Below are 20,268 nucleotides of genomic sequence, written 5' to 3' on the forward strand. Positions count from 1 at the left end.
TGACCCCACTTCCTCTGGTCTCAGACTCACTGAGCATAAGCACAAGCCCTAAACAAAGCCTCTTCTAGTCCCTCTTCCTGAGCTTCTCCTCTGTCCTCCATAGCATGCAGTCTCCCTTGCTACAGCAAGTTAATAAAACTAACTTTGGGCCAGGTGTGGTGGCTCACACCTGTAATTCCAGCACTTTAGGAGGCCAAGGTGGGAGGATCACGAGGTCAGGAGTTCAAGACCAGCCTGGCCAACATGGTGAAACCCCGTCTCTATTAAAAATACAAAAAAAAATTAGCCAGGTGTGGTGGTGCACACCTGTAATCCTAGCTACTCAGGAGGCTGAGGCAGAAGAATTGCTTGAACTCGGGAGGTGGAGGTTGCAGTGAGCTGAGATTGCGCCACTGCACTCCAGCCTGGGTGACAGAGCAACTCAGAAAAAAAAAAAACTTTGACCGCACGTGTGTTCCTGGTTGTCTTTTTCTGATGAGCTTTATCATAATGACTGGGTTCAAGCCATTTCCTCTCCATGAGGTCAGTTTGTAGATAGATACTAATTTCCATATGATTACTACATGCCAAGCACTATGTATGTAATTTGTGCTACATATTTTATTCAAGCTTTTGAGACTCTGTGAAGAAGGTATCATTCCCTCATTTTCAGATGAGGAAACTAAGGCTCAGATTAAGAATTTCAGTAGTATACTGCTAATAAACAGAAGAGGTGGAATTAAATCTAAGTCTTTTCTAGTGGGGTATCATCCAATCAAACATAGTAAATATTAAAGACATTTATGAACAAAGGGATGAGGGGTTTCTGAGGGACCATCTGAGAGAGTAGGGGGGAGATATCTTAATGCTTAAGGTATATCTTACAGAGTGAGTCTGAGTTTGTCATATGAAAAAATGGGAAAAGGGTGCTCTAAAAAGAGTAGTGGCCAAGCACAGTGTCTCACTTGTAAACCCAACACTTTGGGAGGCTGAGGTGGGTAGATCACTTGAGGTCAGGACTTTGAGATCAGTCTGGCCAACGTGGTGAAACCCTGTCTCTACTAAAAATACAAAAATTAGCTGGGTGTGGTGGCGCATGCCTGCAATCCCAGCTACTCGGGAAGCCGAGGCAGGAGAATCGCTTGAACTCTGGAGGCAAAGGTTGTGGTGAGCCGAGATGGTGCCACTGCACTCTAGTCTGGGTGACAGAGTGAGACTCCATCTCAAAAAAAAAAAAAGTATATGCAAAGCTTGGCATTGAAAGATATGGTGAGGTTGCCAGGCATGGTGGTTTGTGCCTGTACTCACGGCTACAGGGAGGTAAACTGCTTAAGGCCGAGTTTGAAACCAGCCTGGGCAACATAGTGAGATCCTGTCTTTAAAACAATTAAAAACAAAAATTAGCTGGCCATGGTTCCACATGCCTATAGTCCTAGCTAATTGGGAGGCTAAGGCAGGAGCACTGCTTGAGCCCAGGAGTTTGAGGATGTAGTTAGCTATGATTGTGCGACTGCAATCCAGTCTGGGTGACAAGAGTAAGACCCCATCTCTTAAAAAAAAAAAAGTATGGTGAGTTTGAAAAATAGCAAAAAGCAGAGAAGTGAAAATGACTGTAGTGGATAGAAGGGCAGCATGGAGGATGAAAAGAGTAGAAACAGACTGGAGACAGGAAAGCCAGGTAGGAGGTGGTCTCTGTAATCAGGCAAGAACTAATAAGGGTTTAGACTAAGGAAGAAACAGTGGACATGAAGACAAGAAGCTGGACTCACAAAAACATTTTGGAGGTAACATAAGCAGGATTTTGACAACAGAATCGTTTGTTGTATGAAGATCCTGGACTGAATGAAATCCAGGGTTTGGGAGATTTGAAGGGATGATGACCCATTAAATGACCTGGCAAATACAGGTGGTAAAGCAGGTCTGGGATGTTCAGAGAAGGATGGGAACACAGAATGGATGCCAAAAGCTGGGAGAAACGCCAAGTTCATGCCTATGGAAAAATGGAATTGAGGATGGAGCTAAAATTGGACTGAGGAAACTTAATCTGTAATGTCTTTCTTCTTTTCAGAAATACCTTGAAGTGATTGTACATATCTGGTGTGATATATACAAATGCTTAATTTCTGTATTTTTTTAAAAAACTTCCCAAAATTAGTGCTTGGAATTATTTAAAATAATATAGCAAACATTTTTGGAGTGCCTGCTATGTGTCTGGCACTGTTTCAGGCATTTGAAATATTTGCTCTCTATGAAGCCTGCCTTTCAGCAGTTAGCAGGCCTGGAGTTCAGAAGCCAAAAACTGGCTTCTGATTCTGACACGGTCAGTAAGTGTATGACCTGGGCAAGTTGCTTCCCTGCCGAGCCCCATGCCCCCCAACCCCCCGCCCCGCTTCCCCCCCTCCCCCGCGCCCAGGATCTATTGCAGTTCTCAAGTCCAATGACTTAATACCGCAACGGTACCTCAGAATTCCTCATTCTCACAGAGCTGGTCCCCACAGTGCCGCCCCTGGACATGAACTCCTCCATACAGCGGGTGTAGATGGGCTGGCCTAAGAACGGTTTCCAAATGGTCCTTTACGCCTCTGCCTCCCACCCCACTCTAGCCCAGGGTAACAGACTTTCCTCGTGGGATTTCAAATTTGCAAGCGAATCTTGAATATTTTTTAGTAATGAGAGAGGGTAAATTATATGTCCTAATCCCAGCCTAATCAGATTAACAGCAACTTCTGGACATTAAGTACTAGGAACTGTTTTAGGTGCTGTGGAGAGAACAGTTAAAAATGAAACAAAAATTATTGCCTTTATGAGGCTTAGTGGACAGAGTCCAAAAAAGTGACAACGTAGTGCGCCACTGCGACACAAGGTAAAGCAAGCTGGGCAAGCAACACCAGTTCTTTAATCCTGCACGCCCTAATCCCCAAGTAGCTCTTCCGGGTCACTGCCGTCTTCGCCAGCTCCAGACTCCGCCCATGGCCCGTCCTTCAGGCCTTGACTCCGCCCACGCATCTGACGTAGAATTTCCAGGCCGGGCTCCCTGAAGTGCCACCCACCAGCGACGCCGACGTGAGGCTACTGCCATGGGGCCGAGCGGGTGTGTGGCGCGGCTGCTCACGCCACTAATGTGGCGCAGGGCGGTTTCTTCGGTGGCGGGGTGCGCGGTTGGAGCTGAGCCCAGGCTTCAGCTGCTGGCCATGCAGCGGCTTCCCGTAGGAGCAGCGTTCTGCCGGGCTTGCCAGACCCCAAACTTTGTCCGCGGCCTGCACAGCAAGCCTGGCCTGGAGGAGCGGGCGGAGAGGACGGTCGACGAGGGACGACCAGAATCGGACGCGGCAGGTACGGGCGTGGAGGAGAACGAAGGCGACCTTCCCCGGGCAGTCTGTAGTCAGGTCCCAGCCAAGGTGGCTCTGGGTTCCCCTCTTTGTGCATTTCTCTTGGAGTCACAAAGCTCCTGCACATCCAGAGCTGGTAGGGACTTCAAAGATTGTTGGCGCCAACTTTCCCTTTTCACAGTGAAGAAACTGAGGGCAAGAGATGAACTGCAAAATCCCAGCCTCCCGGACGGCCACCTCCCACCCTTGGCATCACAGTCTTACCGTCCTCACCTCTTTTCACTCTGTTCCTATGATCCTGGAAAATGGGTTTGTGGGGACTGTTGGGGCTTGAGGATTCTGAGGAGCTCTAGGGTCTGGGTGCGAAGGGGTGCGTAGGAAGCACCAGTATTAGATGGGTCCAAGTTAATATCCTCTAGTTATTGCTGACGTTTTTAGAAACTTAAGAATGATAAACAGATTACATCTAAGAATGTAGAGTATGAGAGGGAGAGGCCTTAGTGGACTTAGCTACTAGGTCCTTTGGAGTCGGCTTTAGAACTTGGGCGAGCTTTAAATTTACAGCCTGTAATCTCTCAATTGAAGATTGTGGACCAGGTATATCTAAGAGCCCTTCCAGCTCACAATTCTGTGACACGTTATGACTGAGATTCAATGTAATATGCTCCAGGATATCACCTCCTACCCAATTGTGGCACTGTTTTTCCTTGTACAGCATTTCTGTGTTTGTGGTGTATTGCTCCTTTTAAGTATTAGTGAATAGAAAGTCATTTGTCACTGATGTCTGGTTATACTTGCATATGGTTAATGGTGAAGGATGTATAGTGGCTCTGCGTAATCTGAGCACTGACCATAAAAGTTGAGCAGTGCTCTGATACTGCTGTCTAGGTTGAGCTTCCAGGAGGCCTTTGCCCTGCTGTCTGTAAAAACACTTTGGATCTAAACACCCTCATGGAGGAACAGTCAGCTGCCGGCATCTCTGGGTGCATACAGGTCTATCTGCTTGGCCGTCCTGATACAACTATTTGTGCATTTCAGATCATACTGGTCCCAAGTTTGACATCGATATAATGGTTTCACTTCTGAGGCAAGAAAATGCGAGAGACATTTGTGTGATCCAGGTTCCTCCAGAAATGAGATACACAGATTACTTTGTGATTGGTAGTGGAACTTCTACCCGACACTTACATGCCATGGCCTTCTACATTGTGAAAATGGTAGGATGCTTTCTTTTCTCTTTTGGACCATTAACTGAGTGGGATAGTGACAGTGCATCAGGCCAAGGAGCAACACTTAGAGAGTAAACCCATCATACAAAGTTACAGAAGAAGCCCACATTTTCAGAATTTGCATGAATTCATTTTATGTTCTTTGATAGTGAAAGGTATGGGAACAAATATCCAGCCCTGTTGAGTTAGGATATTCCTAATTCTTTTCTCTTGTGACCGCAAGGAAGATTTTTTTTTTTTTTTTTTTTTTTTAGTTGAGATGGAGTTTTGCTCTTGTTGCCCAGGCTGGAGTGCAATGGCGCGATCTCGGTTCACAGCAACCTCTGCCTCCAGGGTTCAAGCGATTCTCCTGCCTCATCCTCCCAAGTAGCTGGGATTACAGGCATGTGCCACCACGCCCAGCTAATTTTGTATTTTTAGTGGAGATGGGTTTCTCCATGTTGGCCTGGCTGGTCTCGAACTCCCGACCTCAGGGGATCCGCCTGCCTTGGCTTCCTGAAGTGCTAGGATTACTGGCATGAGCCACTGCGCCCAGCCGGAAGATAGTATTTTATAACCTGAGGCAAGCTATAAGACAGTATAACCAGAGGGAGTTCTAGAGGCAGTATCCATTGCGGTAGCCACTAGCCACATGTGCCTATTTAATTATAAATTAGAATACAAATTCAGCCAGGTGTGGTGGCTCACGCCTGTAATCCCAGCACTTTGGGAGGCTGAGGTGGGTGGATCACCAGGTCAAGAGATCAAGAACATCCTGGCCAACATGGTGAAACGCTGTCTCTACTAAAAATACAAAAATTAGCTGGGTGTGGTGGCGTGTGCCTGTAATCCCAGCTACTCCAGAGGCTGAGGCAGGAGAATCATGAACCCGGGAGGCGGAGGTTGCAGTGAGCCGAGATCGCATCACTTCTCTCCAGCCTGGTGACAGAGCGAGACTGTGTCTCAAAAAAAATAAATAAAATATAAATTCAGTTCTGCAGTTATATTAACTATATTTCAGATGCTCAATAGCCACGTGTGGCTAATGGCTACCATATGGGACGGCCATAAAGCATTTTCATAATTGTAAAATGTTCTATTGGACAGTGCTGGCCTGGAGTTTAATTCAAATATTTCAGCATGCCCAGTGTTCCCAAGCACTGTTCCCAAGCACGGGGTATTGGGAAGGTAAGAACAAAAAAGATCTGTAGTCCTTGCCCTTACAGGTCTAGTTGAGGAAAGAAAGGGGGATTGTTTTCCATTTGCACTGAATATGAATCAGAATGAGGAAGAAACTACTTGGAAGCCTCCAGCTGACTCTGGTACCATTCCATAGGGCCGTCATACCTTTCTTAGTCTGTTGAGAATTGGTCATAGAGGAGGCAGTTAAGACCAAAAGAGTAGCCGAGATTGTATAGAGAACGGTTGTAAAATAAAAAGGTGGGGGCTGTACATAAAACCCTGGTGCAACATGACAGAGCAGAAGAAGATGCCAAAAACGGGGTAACTGGAGAGAGAGGAAGAGAACTAGGAAAGCATAAAGAAGAGATATAAAGACAGCATACTAGGGTCTCTATCAGATGTAATGGTGGGATGGAGTAAGAAGACTTAGTGACCACTGGACTTGGGGATGTAAAAAGAATGGGAGGTTTTACAGAGAAGTTTCTGTGAAAGAGATAGACAGAAATTACCTTTACAAAGATTTTAGATGAGGAGAGAAATGCAAAGGCAAGAAAGTTTTGTTGTTTGTGGTAAAATATATATAACGTAAAACCTACCGTTGAATCTTTTTTATTTTTATTTTTGAAACAGAGTCTCACTCTGTTGCCCAGGCTGGAGTGGAGTCTCGCTTTGTCACCCAGGCTGGAGTGCAGTTGCTCGATCTCGGCTCACTGCAAACTCCACCTTCCGGATTCCAGTGATTCTCTGGCCTAACCCTCCTGAGTAGATGGGATTATAGGCACCCGCCACCACGCTCGGCTGATTTTTCTATTTTTAGTAGAGATGGGGTTTCACCATGTTGGTCAGGCTGGTCTCCAACTCCTGACCTTGTGATCCACCCACCTCGGTTTCCCAAAGTGCTGGGATTACAGGCGTGAGCCACTGTGCCCCGCCCATTTAGTAATTTTAAAATGTGTTGTTCAGTAGCTTTAAGTACCTTCACATTGATGTGCAATCATTACCACCATCCATCTCTAGAACTTTTTTCATCTTGCAAAACCGAAACACTGAACTCATTAAACAATAACTCCCCATTTCCCCTTCCCTAGGCAGCTACCATTCTACTGCCTGTCTCTATGAATTTGACTACTTTTCAGTATCTCATAAGAGTAGAATCATACATTTGTGACTGACTTATCTGACTTAACATAATGTCTTCAGGGTTCATCCATGTAGCAACATGTGCCAGAATTTCCTTCTTTCTTAAGGCTGAATAATACTCTGTCTTGTGTATATACCACATTTCGTTTATCCTTTTATCCATTGATGGACACTTAGATTGCCTCCACCTTTTGGCTATTGTGAATAATGCTGGTACAAATATGGGTATAGAAATACTGTTCATGAGGCTGGGCGCAGTGGCTCATGCCTGTAATCCCAGCATTTTGAGAGGCCAAGGAGGGTGGATTGCTTGAGCTCAGAAGTTTGAAACCAGCCTGGGCAACACAGTGAAACCCCATCTCTACAAAAAAGATAAAAAATAAAATAAAAAATTGACCGGGCTTGGTGGTGTGTGCATGTAGTCCCAGCTACTCGGGATGCTGAGGTGCAGGATTGTTTGAGCCCAGGAGGTCGAGGCTGCAGTGAGCCGAGATTGTACCACTGCACTCTACCCTGGGTGACAGAGCAAGACGCTGTCTCAAAAAAACAAAAAACAAAAAACCAAACAAACAAAAAGGCTGGGCTCATGCCTGTAATCCCAGCACTTTGGGAGGCCAAGGCAGGTAGATCACCTGAGGTTAGGAATTCAAGACCAGCCTGGCCAAAATGGTGAAACCCTGTCTCTATTAAAAATATAATAATTAGCTGGGTATGGTGGAGGGTGCCGGTAATCCCAGCTACTTGGGAGACTGAGGCAGGAGAATTGCTTGAACCTGGGAGGTGGAGGTTGCAGTGAGCCAAGATCATGCTGCTGCTCTCCAGCCTGGGTGACAAGAGCAAAACTCAGTCTCAAAAAAAAAAAAAAAAAAAAATTGTTTATGTCCTTGCTTTTAATGCTTTGGGGTATATGCAAAAAAATGGGATTGCTGGATCATATAGTGATTCTGTTTTTAATTTTTGTTTTTTCTATTTACCAGCCTAGCACAAAGCTGAATGTTTTTAATTTTTTGAGGAGCTCCTGTATTTTCATAGTGGCTACACCACTTTACATTTCCTCCAGCAGTGCAGTTTCCAGTCTTCACATCCTCACCAACACTTATTTTCTGGTTTTGGTAATAGCCATCCTAATGGGCATGAAGTGAAATCTCATTGTGGTTTTTATTTGTATTTTCCTAAGGATTAGTGATGTTGAGCATATTTTCTTTTGCATATTGCCCATTTGTATATGTTCTTTGAAGAAAAGTCCTTTGCTTTTTTGTTTGTTTTAAAGAGACAGTGTCTCACTTTGTGCCCAGGCTTCAGGGCAGTGGTGTGGTCATAGCTCACTGCAGCCTGGAACTTCTGGGCTCAAGTGATCCTCTCACCTCAGCCTCCCAAGTTGTTAGGACTAGAGGAGTAGTCGTCGTCAAATTCATAGAGACAGAAGGTAGAATGGTAGGAGTTACTCCACAGTGCCCAGCTAATTTTTTTTTTGTAGAGACAGGGTCTCACTATATTGCCCAGACTCTCTGCCCATTTTAAAATCAGGTTGGTGGTTGTTTTGTTGTTGAGTTGTAGGAGCTCTCTATATATTCTGGGTATTAATCCTTTATCAAATATGTGACTTGCAGATGTTTTCTGCCATTCTGTGGGTTGCCTTTTTACTCTTTTTAGAGTGTCCTTTGATGCACAAAAGTATTTAATTTTGGTGAAGTCCAATTTCTTTTTTCTTCTGTTGCCTGTGTCTTTGGTATTATATCCAGTAAATAATTGCCAAACCAGTATCTTGTTTTCCCCATTTTCTTCTAAGAGTTTTATAGTTTTAGGACTCCTGTTTAGATATTTAACCCATTTCGAGTTAGTTTTTGTGGACGGTAAGGTTTTCTATGTGGACCTGTTTCCTCAGCACCCTTTGTTGGAAGGACTGTCCTTTGTGCATTGAATGGTCTTGGCTCCCTTGTTGAAAATCATTTGACCATATGCACAAGGGTTTATTTCTGGGCTCTGTATTCTGTTTCATCAGTCTGCACGTCTGCCTTTTTGCTAGTTTCAGACTGTTTTGTTTACTATAGCTTTGTTCTAAGTTTTGAAATCAAGAAATATGAGACTCCAACTTTGTTTCTTTTACAAGATTGTTTTGGCTATTTGGGGTTCCTTGAGAGTCCATATAATTTTTTTTTGAGATGGAGTTTCGCTTATGTTACCCGGGCTGTGGTAGAGTGGCACAATCTTGGCTCATAGATTCAAGCAATTCTCCTGCCTTGGCCTCCCAAAGTGCTGGGATTACAGGTGTTAGCCACCATGCCTGGACCCATATAAATTTTAGGTTGGATTTTTCTGTTTCTTCAAAAAATATTGTGATCTTGATATAGATTGCATTGAATCTGTGGACTGCATTGGGTAGTATTGGCATCTTTACAGTATTGTCTTCCCATCCATGAATATGAAGTATTTTTCCATTTACTGGCATCTTTAAGTTCTTTCAGCAGTGTTTTGTAGTCTTCAATGTACAAGTCTTTTGCTCCTGTGGTTAAGATTATTCTGCTAGGCTGGGTATGGTGGCTTATGTCTGTAATCACAGCACTTTGGGAGGCTGAAGCAGGCGGATCACCTGAGGTCAGGAGTTCGAGACCAGCCTGACCAACATGGAGAAACCTCATCTCTACTAAAAACATAAAATTAGTCGGGCGTGGTGGTACATGCCTGTAATCCTGGCTACTTGGGAGGCCGAGGCAGGAGAATCGCTTGAACTCGGGAGGCGGAGGTTACTGTGAGCTGAGATTGCGCCATTGTACTGCAGCCTGGGCAACAAGAGCAAAACTCAAAACAAGAATGTCTCAATTAAAAAAAAGGATTATTCTGTTATAAATGGAATTTTAAAAACTTTATTTTCAGGTTGCTCATTGTTCCTGTATAGAAATACGATGGATTTTTGTGTGCTGAATTTGTTTAGTAGTCCTAACTGGGCTTTTTTTGTGGAATCTTTGGGCTTTTCTACATGTGAAGTTGTATTGTCTTCAGAGATAATTTTACTTCTTCCTTTCCAATTTGGATACCCTTTTTTTTTTCTTGACGAATTGCTCCGACTAGAACTTCCAATACTGTGTTGAATAGAAGTAGGAAAAGCAGGCATACTTAGTTTTATTCCTGGTCTTACAGGAAAGCTTTCAGTCTCATCACTGAATATATTAGCTGTGTGCTTTTGTTACATGGCCTTTATGATGTTGAAGTAATTTCCTTTTATGCCTACTTTGTTGAGTGCTTTATTGTCATAAGGTATTGAATTTTGTTAAATGCTTTTTCTGCATCAGTTCAGATTATCGTATAGATTTTTTCTTCATTCTATTAATGTGGTATTATTGCATTGATCCGTTCTTATATGTTGAACCACCCTGCATTCCAGGGATAAATCCCACTTAGTCATGGTGTATACTCCTTTTAATATGGTGCTGAATTTGGTTTGCTAGTATTTTGTTGAGAATTTTTGCATCAAATGTTCATCGGGGTATTGGTCTTATGGAATGAGTTAGGAAGTGTTCCCTGCTCTTCCATTTTTTGGGGAGAATTTGAGTATTGCATTCTGGTTTAAATATTTGGTAAAACTCGCCAGGGAAGCTGTCTGGTCTAGGACTTTTGTTGACAGATTTTTGATTACTGATCCAATCCCCATAACTAGTTAACGGTCTATTGAAACTTTGTATTTCTTCGTGATTCAGTCGGTAGGTTGTGTGTTTCTAGAAATTTTGCTGTTTCATCTAGGTTACCCAGTTGTTTGGTGTACAGTTGCCTATAGTACTCTTACAATCCTATTTCTCTAAAATCAGTAGTGTCACCTCTTTCATTTCAGATTTTAGTTGTCGTTTTTCTTAGTCATTCTAAGAACCAAATCCTAGTTTCATTGATTTTGTCTTTTTCCTGCCCTAATTATCGTTTCCTTTGATTTTGGGGTGATATGAGATGTCCTTTGTCTCTTTTAACAGTTTTTACTTAATGGCCATCTTGTTTGATATTAGTATATCTGTCTTAACAAAATAACTGAACACATTTATAGGATGACAGGGTTCCATTAACATGTCATGAAGGCAGATGAGGTGAAATCAGTGGCACTGAGACAACCTGGCTTTATAAACAGAAGGTAGTATCTGCAGTCCCTAAAGGTGAAGGGAAGCTGGGAGGAACACAAGTGATGGATGTAGGTGGGTACCACATGCTGACTGAGCTTTTTCAGCCTCAGAGGCACTCTCAGAAGGGCTGGGGCAGGAGAATTCAGGGGAGAGGTGAAAGTGGATAAGATTTAGAGGGAGAAATAGTTTCCCTAAGTTATTCATCACAGGGCAAAGTATAGCAATGAGAAATGGGTAAGATTAAAAACAAACAAACAAAAACCAACAGACCTTCAGCAAGAACAGGCTTCCCCCTTCCCCTCTTCCTTTAATAAACCATGTGGCTTTTTGCAGTACAAACACCTGAAATGTAAACATGACCCTCATGTTAAGATTGAAGGGAAGGACACTGATGACTGGATGTGCGTGGATTTTGGTAAGTTATTCTGGCGTATTTTACAGGTAACTGATGGTACTACACTAATCTTGAGTTGTTTTCAGTTGCAAAAGGATTGAGATCAAATTGATGAATGTATTCCCAGGTAAGTTTTTTGAAGTGTGTTTAAGGTAACAAAAGCTTTTTTAGTTATAATCCAGGTGGTCTTATTCACATGTAGAATTTTCACCTAACCAAGCCAAAGTACCCTAGGTAATGCGCACCTGGAGGAAGATATATACTACATGGTGTGTATCTACTAGCCATACAGATCAGGAAGGTGGTGGACAACAGAGTAACATAGTAGAGGCGGGAGAGATTCCTTAGTAGTGGTAGAGGAAGGTTTGGGGGCTGGGGTGCATAGATGAGGATGAGGTTATTCCAGGCACAAGAAAGGACAAGAGCAGAGGACTAGAATTTTGAAAAGGTCTAACAACTTTGGGTATTAATGTGTACATAGTTTCAAAGCACCTCCCAACAAGATACTATTTACAAAGGGGAAAACATAGCTGTATGTCAAGAACTGAGGAATCTTGAGATTTTATTCTACTGGTAAGCTAATAAGTTGTCCTGCCAGTTTTCATGGATACTGGTAAAAGCCAAGACTATTAGAGGGTTAGAGACAAAGGACAGTTTATTACAGCAGTAGCCAGCATCCATTTTGCACTGGTTTCCTGAGTTCTGGATTCCATAGGGCAACATGGGCCAGATGACACCAGCACACACAGTTGTAAAACAGGAACTCAGATGAGGGTGTCTCGGCCTTTTTGTAACTGGCAAGAAGCAGGGCTGCCTTTGCTCTGATGGTTTCTCACTTTTGTCGCTATTAACCGCTTTGGACCAGGTCATTTTGCACGTGGGGTGGGGTGTCTCTTGTGCAACGGTAGGATGTTTAGCAGTATCCTTCTTTCCAATTGTGACAATCAAAAATGACCCTAAACATTACCAGTATTACCCAATTGAGAAATGCTGTTGTAAGCAAAGCTGCCCTTTGCCCTGGAGGGAGGCAATATCTTTCTGTTAAGAATATTCACAATACAAAACATTCATGGATAGTCAGAACAAAATGCAGTGTTTTGCAAAAAAGATGTGCGTGTGTTACCCATGGAGAATTGTCACCGAAGAGAAACCTGACCACCTTTAGTCTCTTTGATAAAGTTACTATCACCAGCAATGTTATATATTGACATATCCCTCCTATAAGGCACGCTGAGAAAGGCATAGCATCATTTCTGTGGTATTTTTACCGGGATGGGGTCCACAGTGATGCTAATCTGGGAACCACACTTGCGAACCACTGCTTTATTCCTAGAGTTATACTAGCCAGTGTGTGTTGTAAGAAATAAAAGCAAATTAACTATTCCTTCATTGTATCTCTTGTCTGTCCCTGATAGGCAGCATGGTGATTCATTTGATGCTTCCAGAAACCAGAGAAATCTATGAATTAGAGAAATTATGGACCCTACGTTCTTATGATGACCAGTTAGCTCAGATAGCACCTGAGACAGTACCTGAAGACTTCATTCTTGGAATAGAAGAAGATGATACTTCATCTGTGACTCCAGTGGAGTTCAAATGTGAATAAAATATTTTATGCACTGCTTTAGTCATTTCAGATTTGGATTGAGTCACTTATTGGAAAATACAGCTCCTAAAGCCTGCCTCCTTGGTTAGGCTGCTCTTAGGACAAGGCTTGTCTACTTCATGGGCACTCCTGCTAACTGACATGCAGAGACTGTAGATAAGTGGGCTAATACCTGCAACCAAAAATCAGTACACTCTACCCAAAACTTATGACACACTGCCTTTATCCTAGAAATGTCATCAGAATTTCCTGGAGTGAGTTAGCACTGGCTCCTGTGATTGGGTTCTCTGCTTAGATTTTTATTAATTTAGCTTAAATGTAAATCTTAACCCTGTTTAATGGAATGGCAAAAATTTTACAAAGTAACATAAAATGTACCACCAGCCCACTGGTCCTATTTTTATACTTTTTCTTTGAGGTGATAATATTCTTCTAGGAGGACTTCTGTAACCCTTCCACAATACTCCAGTAACAAAAGAAAGTAAACAAAGTGTTAGGAAAAACTCTGAAAGCTCTAGTTCTTAACATATGCAAGAGTATTATCAAGGTTCACATTAAGTACCATGGCTGGACATGGTATAACAGAAATCTGTCTATAGAGTTTGAAAAACTCAAATTCAGAATGTTCACATACAATTGAAAACCAAAAGTAAAATGTACTACACAACAAACTGCACCTAAATGATGAAAAACTTTATTCTGCGTCAAGATACCTGGAAAATGAAGCTGCATTTGGGGCACATTATACATGAGGAATGATCCATATATGGTGAGTACAAAACTCAATTATAGAATTATTTCTTAGCTAGTACCAGATACTCCAAATTACAAATGCTTAAGTAAAAGTAAAATACGATTTGCCATACTAAAAGGCTAGAAGTGAAATATGACAGAATTTAAACCAGCAGATATAAATGCAGCACCTATGTGTATATTGATTAAAAATCAAATATTGGGGAAAAAAAAATATGAGAAAAGCTCTGGCCTTAAACACATCTCACCTGAAATCCAACCAGAAAGCCAGTCCATGATTTTAGCAATTTTAATTCATTGTATGAAAAAAAAAATTATGAATGCTAGGAGAATCCAGTGACAAAAAGGGCACTTTTTTGGTTAAAACTACAAAAGAAACTTGTTTTGTGAGAACATTAAGGAAAACATTTTAAATCATTTTCAAAATGTCTAGTTGATACGATCTTCAGAAAAACAGTCCGTATAGAAATTCATCTTGAAATAAGAATGAGGCAGTGATTTTTTTTAAAGGGATATATATATATCCTTTAGATCAGTGTAGTATGACTGTGATCATCTTACAAACAAAACTCAAAATCAATTCAGAGAGCAGCGTGGCCTTGGAGACCACCCACACCCAACATAATTGTACACACTGGACTTTGCTGTCAAGCTAAGGAGTGAGCAAATGAGTTCGGTATCAAAGGTCATATGTTTTCACAGTCATTCAAATTATATCCCAAAAACTTTTATTCTCTATCTTTTGACTTTTTTTTTTTCCCAAAGAACTGATTGCAGAGTATACAGAAGTCCTGCTATACTTATGTACTACTTTAGGTGGAGTCTAATTTTTTTTTTTTTAATTTATCAGTGCTTAAAAATCTTCAAAATACTAGTGAGGCTCATGACAGTGCTGGCTGCATGGAAATGTAGCCTTTTGTTGCCTTTAAACACTGTCACACCATCTATGACTGTCCCATTGGTCTGAAGTGTACTGGCAAACAGCATCCTGTAAGATAAGCTAAAGCTTGCTTTTTGCCAACTAGTTGAAAGTCCTGCATCTCTTCATTGATGCACTTTCTTTAGGTATTGATAGTCAAAAGCACAAAGCATTTATTATGCATTCAATCATGTAGCTAAACAAAAAACTGAAGTCTCCTGAAGCCATTTAAACCAGCCGTTCCAAAACCTCCTGCCACCACTTTGTTAGTACCATCAAAAACTTTCTCAACTATAAATGAAAGAATAAATGGTAGTGCTGCTCTCCAGATATTAGGCACTGCTCCGTATCTTTGAACATTTTTTTACCTAATAACTGTGTCAAAAGCCTCAAAAAACCCTGAAATTAATTTTCCAGCTTTACTGTCACCAGCCAGAAGTAAAATTCTTAATTTGCCTGTTAGCTGATTGCTGTTAAATTTTAAATTTATTTTTTAAAAAATGGTTGGACTTCTATCATTATAAAGTATATAAAATTTTCAAAAAAAAGGAACAATTTTGCTTTTCATTGTATTATTGAATACCTGAGGTAGTTGAGTAAAAATGCACATTTAATACCCCTGCCAACACCATTCAGCACTTCCCTTAGGTTACTCATGTTAGTGTTAGGTAAAAATAAAACTGAGAACAGTTTTTTCTATGCTAATGGCTTAACATTTAAGTTCCTGTGATAATTATTCTGATCCAATTGTAACAATTGGATTTAGGAGCAATCTGTTTGATGAATTTAGTGAAAGCATCATTAAGCCAATTTCTGGCATTATGGGGGAATATTAAGAATAATTAGAATATCTGTTATACTGTGAGACTACAACAAAGGGAAGTGCATAGAGCTCTTCTCTTTCCCTCCCTCCCCTACCCTTTTTTGTTTGTTTGTTTTAAAGCTGGGTGTCATACATTTCAGAGAGCATAAAGTATACATTCTCACAGAGACAGGAGTTCAAAAGTTGCCTGGTCCTCAGAAACAACTGGCTAGGTAAAAACTTGTGCATGTGATTCTGGATAGGGGGTCAGCGCCCGTCTGTTGGTTAAGCAATCTGTCTTTGGTTTGGCATCTGCCTCTGTGGTGGGCTGTTTCCTGAGCCTTTACTTCCGTCTTGACTGAGGTGGTCCACTTTGCAGAGCCTTCTGTTGTTGGTGCTGCTTTACCTGAGTCAGAATTTCCTGAATTTTTCTCTGGGCAACCTGGAAAAGGACAGAGCTTTGAAATTCTACTTGATCAAAAGCTACTAAAAGTTATTGTAACCCCTCATTTCAACAATTTCAAATAGAAATCCATTTGATGATTAAAGATACATACTAGTCAGTTTGCTAGTAGTCTCTGAAATCACCTGCTAAAAGGGAGATGAAAAGTCTTAATCATCAAACAATCTTAACTAATTCTATCAGGTAGGAGCACCTGTGGGAAAATCGCTTCCAATTGAGAAAGATACAAAAGCTTATCCATTTTAGAGCCCACTTGCCTGGCAAGCATAGAAATGACCAGTTATTTTGACAACCACTTGGTCATTCTCATCAGGTGTCTGGTCACGAGGGACAACAACTTCTGCACTTGACAAATTCTGAAGTTCATTCACCTGAAAGAGATAAATATAAGTCACATTAAGTGGCAGTTTTAAAAGCTTCCTTCCTGAGCACTTACTGTGTGCCAGACACTGAGCTATGTATGGCTTTACAAATTTCATTTAGTCCACTAGTAATTCCATGAGGTTATTAGAATTATCCCCATTTCAAGATGATTAAGCCTCATCCAAAGAAATTGATTTGTCCAGTTACACAAGTGAATGGCAAAACCAGATTCAAATCCTGAGTCTGATTCCAAAGTGTATGTACTCAGTCACTTCAAAATTATAAATAGCTTTGAAACCCACTTATAAGTTATATGTATTAGAAACTAGAAATAGTTTGCTTTTTTTCCATTACAGATGTAACTAGCTGTAGATGAAATTCTTAAAATTCCTGTTAAGTGTTTGTTCAATAAAAAGCTAAAGTTTTATCAAGAGAACGTTAAATGCTCTTTATAAATATAGGACAATCCTCTCACACAAAGTGATCTGAAAGAGATGCATTACTTTCACTAATAGCTGGCGCCAACACTCAGACAGGAAACAAAAGGCAGTCTTCTCCAAACCTTGGTCAAGATGGTCCTGCTTTTTACAAATTAGCCAAAATTCGGGGACTTGGAACTCCTAAGTACCTTTCAACGCTTTCCCTTTCATACCACTGCACAGGTTTTGCTGAAGTACTTGCCGTTTTGCCTCCTTTTCCAATAACTCTGCCAGCAGCAAAGGATGGCACTCTGATATGAGCTTCAAGTTTCACCTCTTCTTTAGGACTAACAAAGTTTTCTTCTTTAATTTTTCCATAAATTCTTCCCTGAGCCTACAGATTAAAACACATCCTATTAGTGTCATTCATGTATGAAATGGAAAAGATCAGTTAACTCGAAAGTGGGATATCCCAAATCCAAGTGGGATAGCCCTTTGCAGTGACACATCTACATTTCATAGATTATTGAAAATAACATAGAAGAGAGCAGTTAGGAAGTCCTAAAAGGTTGACAATAACTACTACCCATCACAGTAGAGGCAACTGAATGCTTGGTGGAAGAAGGATAAGCCATATTCTTCTGATGAAAATAGTTAAAGGCAGTTAATAGCCTAATAAAAATAAATTTTTGTGGGCAAATGGCCATTTGTACTAAAATTGTGATAGGTAAAACTTCTCATGCTGGCCATGAGAAATTAATTGCATTTTTCTTTCCTTTTTTTTGGAGATGGGGTCCTTCTGTTGTCCAGGCTGGAGTGCAGTGGTGTAATCATAGCTCACTGCAGCTTCAACCTCCTGGGCTCAAGCGATCCTCCCACCTCAGCCTCCTGAGTAGCAGCTGGGACTACAGGCATGCAACACCACACCTGGCTTTTTTCTTTTGAGACGGAGTCTTACTTTGTTGCCCAGGCTAGAGTGCAGTGGCACAATCTTGGCTCACTGCAACCCCTGCCTTCCAGGTTCAAGCAATTCTCCTGCCTCAGCCTCCCGAGTAGGTGGGATTACAGGTGCCCGCAACCACACGCGGCTAATTATTTTTGCATTTTTAGTAGGCATGGGGTTTTACCATGTTGGTCAGGCTGGTCTCGAACTCTTGACCTCAAGTGATCTGCCCACCTCAGCCTCCCAAAGTGCTAGAATTACAGGCGTGAGCCACCGTGCCACTAATTTTTATAGAAATGGGGGTCTTGCTATGTTGCCAGGTTCATCACAAACTCCTGGGCTCAAGAGTCCCGCCTTGGCCTCCCAAAGTGTTGGTATTACCAGTGCACGCCACCATACCTGGTCACATTTTTTTTTGAGCAAAAGAGACTGAGAACTGCAGAGTCAGCTATGCCAGGCTCACTAAAAGTCAAACTCATGTCTACATGGGCCAGTTAGAAACCTGCTGAGAAAAATGTTTTCAATTTAAATGTGTTTCATACTCTTAGAAGGGTGGTTTTTCCTTTGAATATTTTAAAGAGGCTACAACATCAAGACAAGACACTTTTTTTTTTTTTCTTTTTTGAGACAGAGCCTTGCCCTGTCATCCAGGTTGGAGTGTAATGGTGTGATTTTGGCTCACTGCAACCTCCGACCCCCGGGTTCAAGCGATTGTCCTGCCTCAGCCTCCTGAAGTAGCTGGGATTACAGGTGCCCGCCACCACACCCAGCTAATTTTTTGTTGTTATTTTAGTTGAGACGGGGATTCACCGTGTTGGCCAGGCTGGTCTTTAACTCCTGACCTCAGGTGATCCACCCACCTCGGCCTCCCAAAGTGCTGAGATTACAGGTGTGAGTGACTGTGCCTGGCTTTTAAAAAAAAATTTTTTTTAAGAGACAGAGTCTCTGTCACTCAGACTGGAGTGCCATGGTGTGATCTCAGCACCCTGCAATCTCTGCCTCCTGGGTTCAAGCGACTCTCCTGCCTCAGCCTCCCAAGGAGCTGGGATTACAGGCACCCGCCACCATGCACAGCTAATTTTTGTATTTTTAGTAGAGATGGAGTTTTGCCATGTTGGCCAGGCTGGCCTTGAACTCCTGCACTCAAGTGATCCACCCACCTAGGCCTCTCAAAGTGCTGGGATAGCAGGTGTGGATCACTGCACCTGGCCAAGAGACTTCTGATATTTAGAGTCAATACATCCTATCACCTACTGCATGCAACTGGAAGTTATATATAAATATCCTATTACATACAACCATCAGTCAGCAAAGGAGAAAGGAGCCCGAGAGTTGGTTTGACAAACTGCCAGGGTAAACCACAAAAAACAATAGTACCCAACACGTGTTCACTGCTTCAGAAAGCTGAGCTCATTTTAGGGCATTACAGACAAAATTTGTCTTGATACCCTATATTCCATTGATCCTTAATGCCTCAGGGCAATGATGTAGATATTACTACTACTTAACACAGTCAAAAGCACACTAGGGATATGTACACTATCCTCCAAAACTAAAGCTCTTGAATTTGTAAGAAAAAATACGGGGTAGGAGGTTTACCATTCCTTAGATCTCTAAAATAAAACATTCAGTTAGCATTGCCACCAATCACATAAATGAAATTTAACCACTATGGCTTAAGTGCTACATTTAAGTTAACTATAAAACATGAGTTTTATTAGAGAATACAGGGAAAGAACTTTGAAGTTCCTATTATACAAGCATCATAGGAGTTGCAGGACAGTAATTCCACTTATAAGAGTAAAAGCTCAGCACCAAGAAGAGATACATTTGTATTTATCTTTTAAGATTTCAAACTAAAAGTGACCCTGAAGGTTTGGGATAGGAAGCAGTTTTCAACAATTCTCAGTTAAGATTTGAACTGCCTGGATCACAAGGCTGCTGTGAAGGAATACATTTCTTCGCATTATTTTCTTTCTTCACCTAATCACCCACAGCTCAAAGCACCTCCTTCATTTCCCATTCTTCCCACAAATGAAGTGAAAGCAGCTTTGGATTTGTTTTTGTTTTTTTGTTTTGTTTTGTTTTGTTTTTTTGAGACGGAGTCTCGCTCTGTCGCCCAGGCTGGAGTGCAGTGGCCGGATCTCAGCTCACTGCAAGCTCTGCCTCCTGGGTTTACGCCATTCTCCTGCCTCAGCCTCCCGAGTAGCTGGGACTACAGGCGCCCGCCACCTCGCCCAGCTAGTTCTTTGTATTTTTTAGTGGAGACGGGGTTTCACCGGGTTAGCCAGGATGGTCTCAATCTCCTGACCTCGTGATCCGCCCGTCTCGGCCTCCCAAAGTGCTGGGATTACAGGCTTGAGCCACCGCGCCCAGCCCACAGCTTTGGATTTTTAGTGAAAAAATGGCCCAGAGAAAATATAAGTCAAAGAAAGTGATTTTTTATTTTTAAGGGAGAGAGGTGGGGTGGGGAGAGAACTATATGCACTGTTACTAGTTACTGTCACACTTTAAGGCTAAGAAAACTAAGGCTTGGCCAGGAGCACAGTGGCTCACTCCTGTAATCCCAGCACTTTGGGAGGCCAAAGTGGGCGGATCACTTGAGGTCAGGAGTTTGAGACCAGCGTGGCCAACATGGTGAAACCCCATCTCTACTAAAAATAAA

At 41.9% G+C, this 20,268-nt stretch overlaps 2 protein-coding genes across 3 annotated transcripts in view; one reads left to right on the top strand and one right to left on the bottom strand.

Moving 5' to 3' along the window:
- The first annotated feature begins 3,018 nt into the window (after positions 1 to 3,018).
- LOC105475691 (mitochondrial assembly of ribosomal large subunit 1) lies at positions 3,019 to 12,971 on the top strand. The gene is made up of 4 exons (XM_011731160.2): positions 3,019 to 3,312; positions 4,347 to 4,525; positions 11,275 to 11,356; positions 12,751 to 12,971. The coding sequence occupies exons 1-4, from the start codon at positions 3,057 to 3,059 to the stop codon at positions 12,939 to 12,941; spliced, it is 708 nt and encodes a 235-aa protein (XP_011729462.1). The 5' UTR covers positions 3,019 to 3,056; the 3' UTR covers positions 12,942 to 12,971.
- A 395-nt stretch (positions 12,972 to 13,366) lies between these two features.
- Positions 13,367 to 20,268, bottom strand: part of LOC105475692 (insulin like growth factor 2 mRNA binding protein 3) — a 154,851-nt gene continuing 147,949 nt past the window's right edge. The window contains exons 13-15 of one of the 2 annotated variants that reach the window (XM_011731161.3): positions 16,923 to 17,054; positions 16,136 to 16,249; positions 13,367 to 15,857 (exon numbers count right to left, since the gene is read on the bottom strand). In XM_011731161.3, coding sequence (XP_011729463.1) covers positions 15,759 to 15,857; positions 16,136 to 16,249; positions 16,923 to 17,054 — 345 coding nt within the window. In that variant the 3' untranslated portion in view covers positions 13,367 to 15,758. Of the gene's footprint in view, positions 15,858 to 16,135; positions 16,250 to 16,921; positions 17,055 to 18,002; positions 18,106 to 20,268 lie in introns of those variants that run through there. The other variant, XR_983577.3, reaches the window with a different exon arrangement.

This window comes from Macaca nemestrina, chromosome 4 (genome assembly GCF_043159975.1).
Source record: "Macaca nemestrina isolate mMacNem1 chromosome 4, mMacNem.hap1, whole genome shotgun sequence".
Lineage (NCBI taxonomy): Eukaryota > Metazoa > Chordata > Mammalia > Primates > Cercopithecidae > Macaca > Macaca nemestrina.

Coding starts and splice junctions, on each gene's coding strand:
- LOC105475691 (XM_011731160.2), top strand. CDS start 3,057: ATGGGGCCGAGCGGGTGTGTGGCGCGGCTGCTCACGCCACTAATGTGG. Junction 3,313..4,346: donor ACCAGAATCGGACGCGGCAG/GTACGGGCGTGG, acceptor TGTGCATTTCAG/ATCATACTGGTCCCAAGTTT. Junction 4,526..11,274: donor CCTTCTACATTGTGAAAATG/GTAGGATGCTTT, acceptor GGCTTTTTGCAG/TACAAACACCTGAAATGTAA.